Source organism: Mandrillus leucophaeus, unplaced genomic scaffold, assembly GCF_000951045.1.
Source record: "Mandrillus leucophaeus isolate KB7577 unplaced genomic scaffold, Mleu.le_1.0 Scaffold256, whole genome shotgun sequence".
Lineage (NCBI taxonomy): Eukaryota > Metazoa > Chordata > Mammalia > Primates > Cercopithecidae > Mandrillus > Mandrillus leucophaeus.
Window position 1 is genome coordinate 121,462 of NW_012102654.1, and position 19,231 is coordinate 140,692.

General features: G+C 41.1%; 1 protein-coding gene across 4 annotated transcripts in view; it reads right to left on the reverse strand.

The window, feature by feature from the left end:
* Positions 1-764: 764 nt before the first annotated feature.
* The window catches only part of EBF2 (early B-cell factor 2), a 206,070-nt gene continuing 187,603 nt past the window's right edge, over positions 765-19,231 (reverse strand). For 3 of the 4 annotated variants that reach the window (XM_011983839.1, XM_011983837.1, XM_011983836.1), the window contains 5 exons: positions 18,106-18,171; positions 17,846-18,023; positions 15,092-15,277; positions 7,442-7,609; positions 765-1,421 (listed from right to left, as the gene is read on the reverse strand). In XM_011983839.1, coding sequence (XP_011839229.1) covers positions 1,390-1,421; positions 7,442-7,609; positions 15,092-15,277; positions 17,846-18,023; positions 18,106-18,171 — 630 coding nt within the window. In that variant the 3' untranslated portion in view covers positions 765-1,389. The remainder of the gene's footprint in view (positions 1,422-7,441; positions 7,610-15,091; positions 15,278-17,845; positions 18,024-18,105; positions 18,172-19,231) is intronic. The other variant, XM_011983838.1, reaches the window with a different exon arrangement.

Here is a 19,231-nt window from a genome sequence, read left to right on the forward strand (position 1 = left end):
AGAAGAGGGAATTAGGGCTTTTAATATCCCTCTTGCACATCCCATGTCATTCTTGACTAGAAACAGTGTTGAGTGGGATAGCTGTTTTTCAAGAGACTTTCATGCCATAAAAGAGGAAATTTAGAAAAGGACTTGGATGTTCTCAGACTGACTCTAAACAGTCCATCAAACACAGTTATCTTCTCCAAACCCTGTTTCTGAAGTTCTATGGGGCTGTGTACCTCTGTACTGAACCAGGCAGCCAAAGAGGAGGGAGTGGTGGGGTTCTGGTGAGGAATTCCCAAAGGGTCCCTTGGTTAAGAAAGTCTGTGGTTTTGGCTCTGCTAGAAGGTGAGACGCTTCTTTCCTTGGGATGCTGAAAGCCTGAGACACACTCAAAGATAGGAATTCTCTGGATTGCTCAGGGGAGAATGTTGAAAACTAATAATATGAATTTTTAAAAAATATTCACAGACTGTGGACTATTTAGAAATCAGACGGAACTGGGAATGAATTGATGGGTTGGAGTATTTGTGTGTGCATGTGCTAGAGTCTCTGTTTCTGCATTAGGTTGTTCTGTGGGATTCTACATGTTCTTGCCCTTGGGTCAATAAAATGATGGAAAAGGAGGGGGTGCAGGACAGGGGATAAGAGTCTAGTAAGTAACTGCAGTAATAATCACACACCTTTAAAACTTGTTACTACATGTTTGCATCATTTTCATTTTACATCAGGAAGAGAAATCCCTCTCTCTTCCAAAAAAAGGTCTTAATTTCTACCTCTACTTACAATAAGTTACACGTTTATTTATTTAAATAATTGTAAAACATTTTAAAATTTTTCCCTTTTTTTGTTCATTTTTTTTTTTAGAGATTAAGCTATAAGCAAACACACATACAACATTTCATCATTCAATTCAGGTTGCGTTTTAAGAAAGTCTTCCATGCTGGTACCCTGTTTTGTTCAATTTTTTTCTGCATAAACTAAATTGGTATCTGAAAGGCTTCATAGAAAATAGAAACTTTCAACTTTTTTTTTTCCTACAAAGAAAAACAAATAGTATCCAAAATATTAAGCATTAATTGTTTGCCAATTTTTTCTTAAATATTTTACAAACATAGGAAGGTGGTTTTCATAATGTTCGTAACAAAGAATTGCATTTCTGCTCTTAGCACTGACTACGTCAATGACACCTTTTGTCCTTGTCCCCAAGAGGGTCAGTTTGTGTAGCCACCGTCAGAGCTATAGGAGGACGTGGGACCAAGTAAGATGCCGGCTCCTTGCAGACGCAAGGGTGTCCATCGTGTTCATGTGGGGGCACCACTACACCCCCGTAAGAGCTCATAGTGCTTTCTTCATTATTGGTCCATCAGAGTAAGTAGTTTTGTGCTATAAGAAAGCAGTTCTTCTTTACATCGGGGGTACAACAAGTCCGGTCATGGCTGCAAGGAAAGAGTGGCACAGGAATGAGACTTGGGGACCTTTTATGTTCAAGGCTATGACACAGAGTGAGGGGCAGGGGATGGGAATGATAGAGTCTGATGCCATTCAAGGACACAGTGCCCTCAGCTGATATGAGGACCAGTTCTCCTAGCAGACAGCCCATTAAAGGCACTGAAGCCTTATGGAATCACTGAAGTACAAGGAAACCTTGATGAAGTTTTGCCTGGTTTTGTTTTATATTAATGGGTTGTATAAATGAGACAACAGATGTAAACATGTAAACTAAACTGTAATATATGCATGATATATTTTTTTATTCGACTAAAATAACTTCCAGATTATACTCCTCCAAATCACTTAGGTGGAACAGGAAAGGAACTTCCAGGTGCTGAGCCTGTTGATTTACCAGGGCATCATTGATTACAAATCAAGCTTTTTATCTCCCCTTCACTTCTTTGGTGAGTGCATTTTTTTTTTTTTTTTTAATTAGCTCATCTTCCTTTGGTGCTCACTGCTCATGTCTGATGCTCATTGCAAATGAATGCTGATTACTGGAATAGAAGACTTCATTTAGTTCCTTAATTCCCACTCTTCTTTTCTGAGGTGGAATCTTGTTCTGTCACCCAGGCTGGAGTGCAGCGGGGCCATCTTGGCTCACTGAAACCTCCCGGGTTCAAGTGATTCTCCTGCCTCAGCCTCCGTCTCCTGAGTAGCTGGGACTATAGGTGCATAGGTGCATGCCACCACGCCTGGTGAATTTTTGTATTTTTAGTAGAGAATGGGGTTTCGCCATGTTGGCCAGGCTGGTCTCGAACTCCTGGCCTCAGGTGATTCGCCCACCTAAGCCTCCCAAAATGTTGGGATTACAGGCATGAGCCACCATGCTCAGCCCCCAATTCCTACTCTTCATCACCCTATATAAATGGAGTAATCCAATTCTTTCTCCCTCCATTGGACCAAGAGGATTCAGACAATGCCTCTCTGGGTGGAATCACTTCCCAGGGTTTCCCTAGATGTGGCAAATAAAGCAGCACCAGCACAATGTGGAAAAGTCCCACAGCAAAATGTATTCTGCCAGCCTTGGCTTTCAGAGGATGAGCCCGTGGGATTTTCACATTCTTGGAAAATGGCAGAGTAGTTTCCTTGCATCAGAACCTTTAAAATCACATCTAGAATTTGATCCTTTGCATTTTACTATCTACATTGCATCTAAGGAATTAGTCAATATAATAGAAGCATTTTGCTGAGTGTTGCTTACTAAGCTTCCAAGCAAATGGCTGAAATTCTCTCTGCTTTTCTCAATGCTTCCATCTCTTTCTCTGCCCCTTTTTTCCACATCAGCTAGTCCTCTCGGGCAAAATTGTCAGCCGTCTATTTCCCTGCCCATACAGCCTTTATTGAATGTTTGTGAGATCTGGATTAAGGTCTTACACAGCTAGCAAAGCCTTAATTATTTTTGCCTGTATTACTATATATTGAATCAATGTAACTTTTCAATAAAGGCGGTTCAATTCTGGACACTCCCCGATGACTTAGAGATATAGCAACCCTAGTAATTATCCCAGAGTGTAGGAGGTTTTTTTTTTTTTTTTCCTGGAGGGAGCTGGAAAAGGAATCAGACACATAGTATGTAATATTATCTCGACAATCTATACTCATCAACTGGAAGCAGCTGATAAATGAGGTAGAAGGTGGAACCATGCTGTATGTGGAGCTCTCTGGCATGGAATTCTGACTCACATTCTGAACTTCAATTTGTCTACTATATTTAAAACTCCTGACTCGGCACGGCGTCTGATGCCTGTAATCCCAGCTCTTTAGGAGGCTGAGGTGGGAGGATCACTTGAGTCCAGGAGTTCAAGACCAGTCTGAGCAACATGATGAAAACCCATCTCTGCAAAAAATACAAAACTTAGCCAGGCATGGTGGTACATGCCTATAGTCTCAGCTACTCAGGAGGCTGAGGTAAGAGAATCTCTTATTGAGCCCAGGAGGTCAAGGCTGCAGTGAGCCATGATGGCACCACTGTGCTACAACCTGTGTGACAGAGTGAGACCCTGTCTCAAAAAGAAAAATCCTCAACCCCTTCCTTTTCTGCGTGCTCAGAGAGATACCAAAGGGGCTCGTGGAACAGCAGAGGTGCTCAAAGAACAAGATCCCCTGAATGACAGAGAAGAACAGATTTGAGATATATCCCTTCCTCCTAGTCCGACATCCAGACTGGGTAGTCTTGATCTCTGCTAGGTGGGGACTCTGACTTTTTGCTTGTAGAAACCATAGCCAACAGACAGAAAGCAATTATCTCCCTTTGAACCAGGTGGAAAGTAGGTATGGGTATAGGGTAAAGATAAGAATTTCACTCTCATTGTCCCTGGAGACACAGTGGGCTGCCAGAGCACAAGCTCTGGAGTCCACATGTCTGGGTTCAAGTCATCAGACTCTTCCTGTGTGGCCTTGGGTAAACTGCTTAACTAAGAATGGTGATAATGGCATGACTTAGACATAATTCTCTTAAGGCACTCAGTTCGGCCCCTTGCCTGTAGTGCTCAGGATAGTTAGCAAGCCTCAGAGAGTGTGGGCGGCACATGCCTTTGCAGGCAATGAAGTCTAGAGAAGGGCTCCTCCCCAGCCTGCAATCACCCAGGCACTCAGCCCACATTGTCACCCTCCCACTTTATCTCTAAAGAGATGGAGCTCCCTGCCCAGCAGGCCTCTGAGATCCCAGGATTTTTGTTGTTGTTGTTCAGTGACTGTGCATTAAATGTCAGCTTCATTTCCTCCCTCTCTGTACTCAAGGGAACTTCACAATGCTGGACACTGAGCTTCCATGTACCTGGTCTAAAATGAGGAAGAGCAGAAGGTAAGGTCTCTGAGGGCATCCTTTGTGAACCCTCGCCTCCTCTCAGCCAGGCTGTAGGAAATATCTGTTACCTTGCCTAGTTCTTTACACAAATTAGTCCGCAACAACCTTTGGGGATAGCTGTCGATTTTCTATTTAACAGATTGGGAAACTGAGGCTCTGAGAGGATAAGGGCATGCACAGATTGACACAGCCTGGAAAGAGCTGAACTAGAACTCAACACACGACTGGTGAGATTGTGGCCGGCGCTCTTCCCGTGGCTAATCCTCTTTGAGGTTGTCCTCAGGATTCTGTTATTTCTCCATACCTCACTTGATATTTTCATAGTTTTTTTTTTGCAATTCCTTTTTAGGCTACTGCCCTAAATCGACAGGTGCTTCTATTTTTCTCCTCCCCAACCTACTCCAAAATTTTAAAAAGACTACATATGGGCTACGGTGTATACTGCTAAGGTAACTGGTACACCGAAATTTCAAATCACCACTAAAGAATTTATCCATGTAATCAAAAACCATCTGTACCCCCAAAATTAATTTCTTTTTTAAAAAAAACCTATAAAAACTTTTTAAAAAAAATCTTTTGGAGATGGGGTCTCACTATGATGCACAGTCTGGGCTCAAGCAACCCTCCTGCCTCAGCCTCCCAAGTACCTGGGACTATAGGTGTGTGCCACCACACCTGGCCCCTTCTTCTTTTAAAGGTTCAAATCACCAGAGGAATGTGGAGGGAACTGAAGGATTCAAATGAGGTTTGGAACTTTGCAGTGACTCTAGAAATGAAGCTAGAGCCTAGAGCCTGTGCCTACATGCAGCTCACCAATTCACTGCTCCTATAAACCTATCAGGAACGTGCCGCTCAGCCCGAGCACCCTGAGGGGTGGTGACCAGAAGTTTGTGTGGCTGGGGACCCTGGAGAGGGTCTTCTGTTTCTGCTGCAGCTGCCCTCAGAGGGAACCTCACTAAGACCAAGCAAGGTTTCCTTCCAGCTCTTTGGGCTGACTCAAACCTGACTTCAGTAACACCACAGGAGCCGTGGGCATGCAGCAAGAGGTGGGGTGGGGATGACAGGCCCTGGAGTCTGTAAGAAACTTGTCCTGGCCACACCGTAGGCTGAGAGCCGGGTAAAACAGAAGATCTGAGACAACCAGCTCCACATTGAGAGAGGAGGTGGGGAAAGGGTGACAGGTGGAAGTCAAGTATCCTTTTTTCCTTTAAGTAAAACTGAACCTATGTGTTAAGTGGCCAGGAATGAGGAAAGGGCCGCATCCATCCTGTCTTCCTCCTGTCCAATGCGGAGGAAAGCCTGCACCCCTCCTTGGTCTGTCTCAATCTGCATTTTGCCAGTAAGACTTGCTGGGCCTCTACTCGGGTTAAGGTCAATGAATAAAACCAGAGAACTTAAAAAGAAACATCAACACTGAAGAGGTCACGGGGAAGAGGAAGGAAAGTACAGTGAATATTCAGCTATCATCTTCATTTCCCTGTCTGGAGATGAAGGCATCATGGAGAAACTCTGGGCACATCCCCTAAGGATGGGATGGAAACCACTGGTCTTTGATGAAAGACGGGGCAGGTGGAGACACTTAGATACAGGCTCAGCCTATTTCTCTATGAATTAGACATCTGGGTGAAAATCCCTGCCAAAAAAATCCATGAAATTTCCAGATGTTTCCAGCTACCCACACACTGGGTGGCATATAGACCCAGCTGCTTCATCTAGTTAGAAGTAAAATAATTTTCAACAATGTTTCTGAGTGCTGGGTTTTCCATTCTAGTTTTGACAGTTTCTCGGTCGAGTCACTTGACTTCCAGAAGACACCACCATTTCCAGTGTTTGGATGGCTCAGGAACCTAACGTACCTCCCAGAGCTCTGCTCAGCCACAAGAGAATGACCTCTCACAGGCATCCCAAAAGAATTAAGAACCCACACTCCACTCTATCATCAAACCACCAGGCAGATGCCATCCCAAGGACAATGCAGCCCATCCAAAGTTCCCCATAAAGCACTGCTGACCTCACAGCCTTTGATCCATGAGGGGTTAATGAAACCTCTTCCCTTTTTCGTTTTACCCAACCCTACTTGTTGTAAATATTTTCTTGCCAAGACACGAGAGGAGCAGCCTAAAAATAATGTGGGTTGCCGGTGAGCCCCAGTCCTCAGCAGTTTCCAATTTGTTCTTTTGCTGTCGGCTGCCCCCAATCCATGATGAGATGATTTGATTTTCATATATTCATCACATTTGTGTTATATCATGCCATATTATATTTTAGAACATTGCTCAAAAATGGGTTTGATGGATGGATAATTTTTGTTCTTAGAAACGGTATGTCTTTTCTTTCTATTCTCCACAACCGCCTAATCAGGCACCTGCTATCAATTTGACTTGCATGTAACCAGAATTCTCGGAACTTGTTGGTTACTCCTGCTGGCTCCTGTCCATGTGTGCCAAGAGGCCGTGATGGCAAGCGGATTAGGTAAGCAGAAAGCACCACGTGGTATCCCATGGGGTGACTGGGCATTTTCTGAGAGGTAGCAGAATGGCCCTGTGGACAGCATAGGGCTGGGAAGTCCAGACACTCCTCAATTGTATGTATGGCTCTACCATGGTTAATTCCATTGCCTGCAGAGTTTGCTGATGTCTGTTTTCCCCGATCTTGCTTTTTAAAAAACTTTTATTATTTTTTGAGATGGAGTGAGTTTTGCTCTTGTTGCCCAGGCTGGAGTGCAATGGCGTGATCTCGGCTCACTGCAACCTCCACCTCCCTGGTTCAAGTGATTCTCCTGCCTCAGCCTCTCAAGTAGCTAGGATTACAGGCACCCACAACCACACCCAGCTAATTTTTGTATTTTAAGTAGACACAGGGTTTTACCATGTTGGCCAGGCTGGTCTCAAACGCCTGACCTCCAAGTGATCCGCCTGCTTTAGCCTCCCAAAGTGCTGGGATTACAGGCATAAGCCACCATGCTTGGCTCCATCTTGCTTTTAGATGGAGCACTTGCCTGACTGTATAAGCCATTTATATCCCATGATGAGAACAGCAAAGCATCTCTTTGCAGGTAAACAGCTGAGCTATACAACGATGTCCTGTTTGCTCTTACTTTGCCAACCCTATGGTACACTGCGTCATGTATAACCCCAAAACAGAACCCTCGCTTACCTCTGAATCCATTTCCATTGCCGCTGGAGCAGGCAGGTGAAGGGGAGCCTTGGGGCCTGATGACAGGGGCAAAGGCACTCTTCTGTTTGACAGCAGGAAAAACTGAAGAGGAAAATGGGAGGATGGAGGATGTGCTGGAAGACCCAACGGTGGGACTCGATGACATGACTGGAAAGCAAAAGCACAATCCTCGTTTAGAAATTAAGATCTTCCTTCAGTTCACATTATTTGGCACACCTTTACTGAGAAATTGTTAGTTTCCCGGCATTGTTCCAGATTGCAGGGATTGGAAAAAAAAAAAAAAAAAGTTGAATGTGACAACGTTGCCACCCTGTCCAGTGGGAGGAACAGACACATAAAACAACTAATATGGTAATGATGCTATTAGAGGAAGGTACCCAATGCTTGGGAGAGTCGGGAAGGCAGCTTCAGGAAGTGATGTTGGAACAGGTCTTCATTCACAAGCAGCAGCTTGGCAAGAGAGAAGACTGAGGCCAAATATGCCTGAAAAATCATCAAATCTACCCAGCAATGGAAATCACTTTTACACCCTACAAAAAAAGTCCTATTTGGGAGCTATGTGCTTCCCCAGTAACTCCTAAGGCTCCAGAGGTTTGGTCTGTAGAGTTAACATCTTCTCTGAGAGTGCCATCTCTATGGGCCACGTGTTCATTAAATGTAAAAGTTTATTAACATTCAGAAAATTGTCTCCCTCTCCCGTACTTTCAGTGCTCTTGGGAAATATAGCTGCAAGTTGGCCTCCCCTGACATAATGTTTAGGAAAAAACACCATTATTAGTGGTATTAACATTAAAATGACTTAAGGGAAGACTAAAGCCAAGTGTTGTAATTTCTAAGAAAAATAAAAGCAATTTACACGATGAAGTACCCCACCTCTTCATGTCAGATACTCCACCAAGTTACATCATGCAAGATGATAATTTTACCTTCTATGTTCAACTTAAGAAAGGGGTAAACTAGAGCACACAAGAGCAAAACTCTTAAATATAGCACCTGATAGTTTTAGGCACTTGTGTTAGTATAATTCCCAGATTCTGAACTGTCCGAGTCACATGACTTGATAAAAGTATTGTTGGAGCCTAATGACCAAGCCCAGCAGTGCTATTTCTTGCTTTGTGTTTTCAATGTACCAATTGTCCTTCAAAGTAAATTTGAAAGTGAGGACATGGGCGAGACTTATGACTGAACAACTAAGTACAAGGTGAATTGAAGGTCAAATGTTCTGATGTCCATGGACGACTCCACCCTCATTTCCCCTCCCTCCCTATAAAAATATATTTTGGGCCGAGTCCACCCAATTGCCTGTATAAACACTTAAATAGCACAAGTCCCATATGATGTCTTTTATCGCTGAACTGAAATCCAAAGACTTCAAAAGGAGAGCTTTCCCTAAAAACTTCTTATCCTTAAAGTAGTCTTGATTTAAGGAGCTATGCATCTGAGTACATCTGTCTTTCCTCAAATATGAATTAAAAGAAAAAAAATTGGAAAGGAGAACAAAGTTCTGGAAGAATCTCATGTAATACTTGAATATGTAAATGAATAAAAACACTGTTGAGTTAATTCACATAAGAAGATAGGACACAGGGTTAAGCATGAGGAGTGGGTCTTATTCGTGGTTCTGAGCAAAATCTCTTCTAGCCTTGGGTTTGGCATTAGTGAAATAGAAAAACAAAAGACAAAAAAGTCCACAAGCAAAAAATCCCCAACTTTTCATTTTCTCTAAGGTACAGAATTAGGGGCCAAAGAAAAGCTGGGACTTAGGGGGCCCGTATTCTACCACGGTCCCCCAAATGGTGTCTACAGCAGCAGAACCTCCTCTCAGACATCATCATTGAAGAGGTTTGTATAATGTGAATTAGGCATTCACACATACTCCATTCCATTTATATTCAGCAAGTGACTCACTAGTACAGATAATTATTTTCTAATAACAGATTTCAACAGAAAGTAGGGCCCATTAGATCAAAAATGGTTCCCTTGCAGTGGCAGCGGAAACACCTCAAGCTTTACTAAGTGACGTGGAGGAATTGTTGCAGAGTTGAGTAAGCACATGTCCGTTTTAAATAGTTCTTACAATTTTGTAAAAATGCCAAAATGCATTCAAATGAATTTAAAATTCAGTGCAACTATAATAAAAATACTGAAAGGAATTTTAATTTGTGCATTTCAGCAAACACAATTACTATGTTTATCTGTTTCAAAAAACAATAACACTGTAAAAGACAGGAAGTTTTGTTTAAAAACTTTTTTTAAGTAGTAAGAGGCACTTATCTTCATCAGTGAAATCAGCATTGTACTAGCACAGAAATAGGCAGACAAATCTTTACAGCAAAACAGAGTTCAGAAACAGACCTGGGTATAGACGGGAATTAATACTTAATAAAGGTGACATTTCATATTAGTAGGAAAATAAATGCATAGAAAAATACACTAACCATTTGAACACTAAGTTTAGAGTACTTTCTCCTGTTGAACACCAAAATAAATCTAAGTAGATTAAAGAGTTATTTTTAAAAGCAAAATTGTAACAGTGCTAGTGAAGCTATTAGGATGGTTAGAAGTTTATAAGATAGATTTGCCGCATAATGAAAAACTTCTGCAACAAACACAAAAAGGCAAATGACGGATTAAGAAAAATATCTGCAATACTTATTTAGATATGCTTATATCCTCAATAGCTCATAAGTTTTCCTAATTGGAAAAAGAAAAACGACCCAAGAGAAAAATAAGCAAGGGACACGAAAAAAGAAAATCAGGAATAAAAATGACCAAGAGAGACTCATATAGAAACAATCAAACTGATTCGTAATAAAACGCTAATTAAAACAGTAACAAGATCTTATTTTCCACTAAATAGAAAAGAAAAAATTAACAGGGCGGGGAAACATATAATATTCTTTCTTTTCTGAGGGAAGAATTAACCTCTCTGGAGGGTCTTTGGCAATATATATCAAAGTATTTTAAAATGTGCACATCCTTTGACCCACTAATTTAATCTCTAGAAATTAATCCCAAGGAGATAGTCATGACTGTGCCAAAAATAATAGGTCCAAGGGCATTTTTATAATAATGAAAAATTGAAAAATAACTTAAGTGTCCTGCAGTAGGGTACATTGTATTTAGTATACAATAGAATGCTATGCCAATATTAAAACTAGTGCTGTAGAATATTTAATCCCATGGAAATATACACCTCTTCAGATGAAAAAAACAAATTGCATAACACATATTAAGCCCCCTTTAATTTTTAGAAATGCAAATAGCAGCAACAGTCTAGAAGGACGTGATATACACCCAAAATTTTAGCAATGGTATCTCTGGCTGATGGGATTATGAATATCCTTAAATGTAGTGCTTTCACTTGTCCATATCGTCAAAATTTTCTACAACAAACTTGTGTTACTTTTAATACATGGTAGGAGAAACCAGTAAAGGTTATTACATTTTAAAAAGGGAAAATCTCGATTTCTTTGGGAAGAAATAAATAATACAATCCTTAGCAATAGACATATTAGCATTTACAAATAATTTTAACTTTTCTCTTTCATTTAAGGCTGTACTGCCTATAAACAAAGTTGTCTGTTACTCTAATAACAACCCCACCTATTAAAAAAAAAAAAAAAAAAAAGCAAGAGATGAATAAATCCTCACATTCCTGGGAAACACCTGATGATTGTAGTCAACTTTTAAAAGCAAACACCACTCCTCATATCTCTGTTCCCTATTCTTACGATCTGGGTCTGCATCACTGAAGGATTTTATGGTGCCCAGCTTCATATCTGTGACTTTGGTAATTTTACTGCTTTCCTTCCACCCTCTCTTTCATTGATCTTATGGCAGAATCTCATTAGTTGTGCATCAGAGCAGACACTGCAATTTTCAAAATGTATCTATCCATGACTGGAAGACTATCCTTTAAAAATTAACAATGGTTCCCTCCGCGTAGACACAGAATGTGCCATTTTTCTTTCCTCCTTTTTACCTATACGTGCTTTTCAAGTCGTCTGTAATGAGAATACTATTATTTTAATAGGCTTTTGTTTTTCTTTTCTGAAGAAGTAGAAATATATCAGAATTCAAAGAGGTTGTTCTTATGGTGGGAGTATGCGTTCTTTTAAAAACTATTTTTATACGTTCTACATTTTCTGTAGTAATCATTTAATATTTTACAATAGAGAATGTCTTAATATTTGTTTTTGAAACTATAAAACAATTGAACCCCGGAGCATGGTCTAAGGCTCTGAACATAATGTAGGAATCTATGAGGACAGGTTGGATTCCTGCCTGTATGGATTCTGTCCCAAACTCTGCATAGGCTTGGTGGCTATTCTGCTTTGGAAGAAGTGGTCCCTATGGGTGTTACAGGCTTGTTAAATAGACAATCTTTTGGGACTGCAGAGAGAACCATTTTAGGAAAGTTGATTGCATGTACTTCCAATTGAGAATTTCTCTGGACATCTATCTCTCTATGGATAGGGGCCAAAGTAAAGACAAGTACGTCTGGCCCAGAAATCTCTGTGAACATGGGGAGTTAAGGAAAAACCACTTTTCTTTGTAAAAGGATTGATTGGCTTGCATAGTCTCAGCTGGAACTCACCGGGCACATATCCTCCTTTGCATTGAGCCATTGCATTTTTTGGAGCTAAGGGGTCTGTCAGCATTTCATTATAACCCCCTATTGTCAGGGGTTTAGAATTCAGCCATAAAAACTTGCACTGAGCTGGAACTTGGCACACTGCTACTGCCAGGAAGTGAAGTTTGTATGTAAAATTGAAAAAACATCTGTTTGGCCATTTTTGAAGTAGTGTGAGAGCAAAAACAGTAAAGATGCAGGTTTCTGATACTCTGCATTGGCTGTCATGCAAGTTAAATGTGACCAAGAAGCTTGGCTCTATTTCTATCTTAGAGTCTCTGGCAAATATTTGCTCCATGGCATGGCCCAGCCACATCAGATGCATTTTTAAAAAATCATAGAATTGTGTTTTCAGACACAAGCAACTGAATTGACAAAATGTTTTCCCTGGGGCTTTTCTTTTTTTTGTATTTCCCAGAGAAGTAAAGACTTGGCTGGCTAGAAATACAGGTCAGGTGCTATTGTAATGAACTCCACTGGGTAGTCAGTCTTTGTGGAGTAGGGGAATTTGATTGTAATGAATGCACTGTTTGGAATTTCATTCCTAGCCTGCAACTCATTCAGACCCTCCCTCCAAAAGTGAAGGTGCAAACCATCACACCAGATTCAATAGGTACAGGGAGGAGGTCTTCTCCAGTCTCTCCTTCTCTCTCCCAGTTGGGCACGTTGCCTTCCTCTTTTCCCTGCTCTGTGTCTACCATCTCATTTTAATGGGTACTTTGAAGATTTGGGGTGTTACTAGTTTTCTGGTGGCAGTGGGTTTGGGTGATCATGAAAGAACAGAAGGAAGTCGTTCTGGTGGGAGTGGGAAGGGTTTCTCTCTACCAAATGAATTATTTAGGAAAAAATATTAAGCAATTAACACCTAACTGTGCATTTTCATTCCTCTTTTTTTTCTCTTTCTTCTCCATCCTCTTCACTACCACACTACATACTGTATTATAAAACTGATCATTTTTTATGTACAAAAACAAGTATTATGATTCAACCTTATTCATACCTACATAAATTATGATTGAATGATATGAAATTGCCACTTCCGTAAATCAAAAGCGGTCAAATAGAGGGAATTTCATATGTTTTAACCTAATATTACACTATAAATACATTAAATAATTCTTACATTATTAATTTTAAAACGTGGTATTCTGAGTGTGATGATGTATTCTAGTCCCCTTTTTACTACTTACTATGAACTTTCAAGTCATTTAATAATTCTTCATCTCTTACAAGGGATAATGATAAAAATGATAGTATCCATGTCACAAGGTTGTCGTGAGGCTCTGACTGGACTCTAGATGTCAACATGCTTTTTAAGCTGTAAAGCGGAATGTAATTGTTAATTCATCTTATTATTGTCACTGTTATAACATTGTTTACACAATGGATCTCTTGCCACTGCATCATTTGTAGGGGTTGTTAAAGATATGATCTCTTTACCACACCAGACACCTTCTCCAGGAGAAAGCAAGGGAGAGACCTCTCCAACATCTCAGGAACAGAAATTGCCACCTTTCTTCTGAGCTACTTTAAAAAATAACGTGTGGACATAAAATCTTACAACAAATAGTGTTTCTCTCTTTGCTTTAGCCTCTTGTAAACTCAGAACGAAGTAAACAGACCAAATGGTATTCATGCTGGCCCTGGCATTTTCTAATTTGCTGAACCATATTTGTTTCTTTTAGCTCAGTTTCTTGTTAGATCCTGTTTTATACTTTCATACTACCTATTTGACTGCAATAATTCCCCCGAACACTTTTTGGACCAAGATAAGGTAGAAACAAATCAAGCAATCATTTATTTCTCCAGACTAACTGTTATCTAATGAACTTGGGCCACCTGACAAGACACAACATAGAACTCATGTCTTTGCAGTAACAAGATTTTCATCATACTAGGAGAACTGACCTCTACTACCGTTAGCTGCTTGGTACTATGTCTTTATCCTGCCGTGTAGTGTAGAGTGTATGCATCGAACTGATAATCCAGAAATAGCTCATAGGTGTGTCTCCCCAGGGAACCAAAAGTCCAAAGACTGTGAAAGGCAGTTTCTGTGACATGTCAATGTGACGTGGCTATGTGCTGCCCTTGACATGTCCTTGCTCTTGGCACAAGGGAACCACATGGGGTAAAAAGAGGGCAAGGTGCAGAGAATTGCAACAAGACCCAGCATTTCAAGAACACTCTACTCAATCACTTCAGCCTCTCCATGTCATCTTGTCCCCTGGCCTAAAGTATTCCCTAGGTAGGTTTGAAAAATGCACTCTCTCAGGCTCCTGGGACCATTGTGTAACTTCCCAGCATACCTCCCAAAGCAACCCAAATGGGGTTTTCACAACTTCCCAGAGCAGGGACTTTGCTGCTAGACCACAGATTAAGACGAAGAAGTTCTGTCTCAATATATCACATGATTGCACGCAGTCAACTTCCACCTCTCTGGAGGTACTGAAGGGAGGGGAAAACCAGGTTGCAAAGTCAAAAAGAAGCATGGTGCGATATACAAAATAACTCAGTCATCAGGACTATGCCTAAAATATTACCCTGCTCTACTCTAGCTATGTGATCTTGATTAAGTCAGAAAACTGCAGCCAAGCCAACTTCCTTGTCTATAACATGAAGATAAAGTTCTTATCAGGAAGTTCTTATGGGGATTAAATATTACATCTGAAAGTGCCTAAGAGTACACATATTGTTAACAGAAATGGAATCTTAATTCCTTGCTCCCACTTAACACAGGCCACACATGCTCTTTCTCTACAAAAAGGGAATTGTTTCAATCCTTTTCTTTCCCCAAAAGGCCTTGAGTAGCCACGTGAGCCAAAGTCCAGCTAAGGGAAAAGAACGAAAGACAGGAAGGACGCTTAATCAGGAAACGAGGCTGCTCCCCGACGACTTAGGAAGATTTACAAATGCAACTTTCTCCCAAAAGGCCGAATAGTAAAACCCAGAGACCAAAAAGCATGGAGAGCCGGAGGTATAGAGAGGTCACTTACTTCCATAAGGAGAGCCGGTGGGTGAGCCATTTAGAAATCCTGGTGATCCTGGAACACCCAGGTTGGCCATGGGGACGTTGCTGTAACCATTCATACTGTTGCTGGAGGTACTGTAATTAGACTGTTGAGGCGTGGAGCTGGAAGAGTATCCCCGCGGAGAGATGCTGCTTGTGTTGCGGATGTACCCTTGGCAACAAAGAAAAATTCCAGGTAAATCAACAGGCGTGCACGGTCAGGCCACATGTGGCTAGCACAGGTCTGCGTTGGCCCCAGGCTATAGAATGCCACCAGGTGCCCTGGGCAGTTGTGGGAAGTGTGCAGTCCATCTTCAGTTTTTGTTTGTTTGGTTGGGTTTTTTTGTTTGTTTGTTTTTGAGATAGAGTCTTACTCTGTCACCCAGACTGGAGTACAGTGGCGCCATCTCAGCTCACTGCAACCTCTACTGCCCAGATTCAAGTGATTCTCCTGCCTCAGCCTCCTGAGTAGCTGGGATTACAGGCAACCTCCCATCGCGCCCAGCTAATTTTTGTATTTTTAGTAAAGACAGGGTTTCACCATGTTGGCCAAGCTGCTCTTGAACTCCTGACCTCATGATCCACCTGCCTTGGCCTCCCGAAGTGTTGGGATTACAGGTGTGAGCCAGTGTGCCCGGCCCATCTTCAGCCTTTTATACCTTCCTCTCTCTTCCCCATCTATGCAAGGCCATGCCCTTGCTACTCCCCTTCATTCAAACCTGCACTGAGCACCTCCAGCTCACACCAAGGAGCAAATGGCTAATGGCAGTGTGGAGTTCCCTCTCCCAAATCATACTTCATATGACACTGGAGTCCAATGAGATATGATTGGTGTCACTGAGAAAAGCATTCTGTGGTCAAGTTAGGCTGGGTAGATGTTATGCACTATAGCCATTTCTTGATGATTCATATACAGAAGGCCTAGAGAATAAACAAACTGGTTTAACTTTGCTAGCTTAAGTGTTTACCAAATTTAACATGCCATAGCATCTTTTGGTGAGGCCTGGAGGGGAAAGGTATCTTAACCTGCCTGGGGCCACTTGTATTCTATGGAACACAGTTTTAGAAATGTTAGTTCAAAGTTGTTGCCATGCCCTAGGTGCAAGTGGGGGTCAATTTCATTCAAAAAGTGTTGATGAGTTCCCCTAAAATGTGCTATTCTTTGACCTAGGACTTTGGGGCATCAGCAGTGAGTGTGGGGGACCCAGCCTATGCCTGGAACAGGGGAAGGAGTGAGAAACCACAGCTCAGAAACGTCTCATGTGTCCTGGAATAAACCACTTTGGATTACTGTCTCTCAAACTATTTAGGAAACAATCCAAATTTGTTACCAAATGAAAAACAATTTGACATTTGGTCTATGGGCCTCATGTCTACAAAAACAAAAGTAATAATATGCCCTGTCTTTTTTTTTTTTTTTTTTTTTTTTTTTGAGGCAGGATCTCACTCCGTTGCCCTGGGTGGAGTGCAGTGGCAGTCATGGCTCACCACAGCTTCAACTTCCTGGACTCAATCTATCCTCCCACCTCAGCCTCCCAAATAGCAGGGACTACAGGTGAGCACTACCACACCTGCCTAATTTTCGTATTTTTTGTAGACACAGGGTTTCACCATGCTGCCCAGGCTAGTCTCAAACTCCTGAGCTCAAGCAATCTGCCCATCTCAGCCTCCTAAACTGCTGGGATTAGAAGTGTGAGCCACCACACCCGGCTCAACTACTCTTTTGTAAGAACTCACCCTGGGCAAAAAAATGAGGAATTCTCTTCCAATAAATAAAATTAGAAAAAAAAACTCTCCCAATGTTAAGGACCTCATTAGGAACGTTTACTCCTTTTAAAAATGATTTGTGACAGATTCCGACTTAGCACTTCAATAATCAATCTCAATGCAAAGATCTTTGCATGGTCTGCTTTACATGTAAAAGCACAGTTGTCTTTATATTTGTTTGTTGTTATATATATGAGATCATACAAAATAGAAGTTACCAAATAAAACCAAGCCATTCACTCTTGGCTACCAGGAAGAGAAATTTGGGTATCATAAATGATAATGGCAATAATCAGCTTTCCAGTATTCAATCTGATCATCACAATAACCGAAGCATACATTTATTTTCAATTAATACCTGTAAACATGTTTTCTATAAGCCCAAACCTTTCCAAATTGATAATACTCAATCCTTTTTTTTTTTTTTTTTTTGAGACAGGGTCTCGCTCTGTTGCCCAGGCTGGAGTGCACTGTCACACTGCACATGTACTCACATGCAGCCTCGGCTCATGTACAGTGTGCCAGCTCACCCCACTACTCACTGCAGCCTCGACTTCCCAGGCTCACGTGATCCTCCCACATAGCTGGGACTACAGCTGCCCACCACACCTGACTATTTTTTATAGAGATGGGTTTTCACTATGTTGCCCAGGCTGGTCTCAAACTCCAGGGCTCAAGCAATCTACCTGCCTCAGCCTCCCAAAGTGCAGGGATTACAGATGTGAGCCACTACACCCGGTAGTAATACTCAATCTTCTCCTTAAATATTTCCAGACATTCTACCTGGTACCTAAGAAGCTCAAACTCTAATAATGTACCATCTATAATCTTGAAATAATGCAATCTATGATTGTATTGCCTATCTGCGGACGCACTCTGTTGGACCATTATGACTCAACCTCTAACTCCATCTACTCCAGCAGAACTTTTAAAATTAGACATATTTGGATTTTGACTCTAAGAAAGGTGGTACCTTGATTATTTCCTTGTGTTGACTCCGAGATGCTGACCCCAAGCTGGCTGCCATAGGAGTTGATTCCCATCATGCCACTGTGTGCTGGGGAGCTAGAGAGGGCTGGAAGCTGGCTGGGATTCCTGGGGACACTGTAGAGGGCTTCAGCAATGTCTGCGGCTCGCTTCAAAATGATGTCCTACAAAACAGCAGGTTAACGTGAGCATTCTATCCAGCATAAAGTGCAAAACTCACGAAAAGGTAGGATGTGAGTATCTCACCTGGTTATTGTGTGGTGTGCCATAAAGAGCTTCCACTAGATCTGCAGCTCTTTTCAACAGCATTTCCTGGAAAACAAGTGAGGGTGGGGTATTGTCAAAGGCAAAATCCAAAATGGCAAACAGAAGAAAATTATAGGCAAAAATGAGAAATCCACACATCCCTCCCAAAATGTAAGTAATTAGTCAAGAGGTCCTATATTTGGTTTGACAGGTAAAATACAATTATACATATAAATCTCTCTATAAATACCTATCTATCTGAAATTTGCCTCTATAAAATGGCTCTATAAATGATTGTGTTACCAAAACAAAAACCAACCCAATTGAGAGTGAAGTTGATTAAAATTAATAATGTCGTGGAAGTTCTACTAAATGCTACTTTCAGCCCATTCTGTTTTAAAAATCTGGGTCTCTAATTAACCAAATATTCTTAAAATGATTGATGGATTTGAGTTTAGCTCCTTGCCAAGGAGTTGTCCAGAGTACTGAAATGATCTTGGCAATGCCTTCTGCAAAATTTTATTCTAATAAAGATGAATTCTTTCAATAATATTTCCCCCTGTACATTTTAACCAGAGAGAATTAGTAATCACAAATCCCTTTCCTCTCATTTTGCCTTTTCCACCTCCTGTTTTTTACAGCCTTTTAAATTGCTATTAACCTACTTTCCAGATATCATCTAATTTAATGGTGGGGCTAGGGATTTTTCCAGGAGGAAAATAAAGGTGTGATGTAGAAGCAACTGTGGTGCTTAAATTTTATTCACAGTATGGAAAAGAGAACACGGCATTTTATAATTTGTATGTTTAAAGTGCAAATATAAATGTGAAAATTTAATAGTTTCTCATCAGCTAAATGACAACTAATAAATTGATGTACTTTTTAAATAAAGCCAACAACATGGGCCAAATTCATAAAGTAATTTTCATAAGGAAGTTCACTTGAAGGTGATGTATTTCATAGTAATTTTATACAGAAGCAATTTTCTCCTCATTAGATACCTACGTACATAGTAGGCCCTCAATGATTAATACTGATTGGGGATTAATGGGTCCCTGAAATTATGGGTAAATAGAAACATTTAAATACAAAAGAGTGGAAGCTTTTTTTTTTTTTTTTTTTTTTT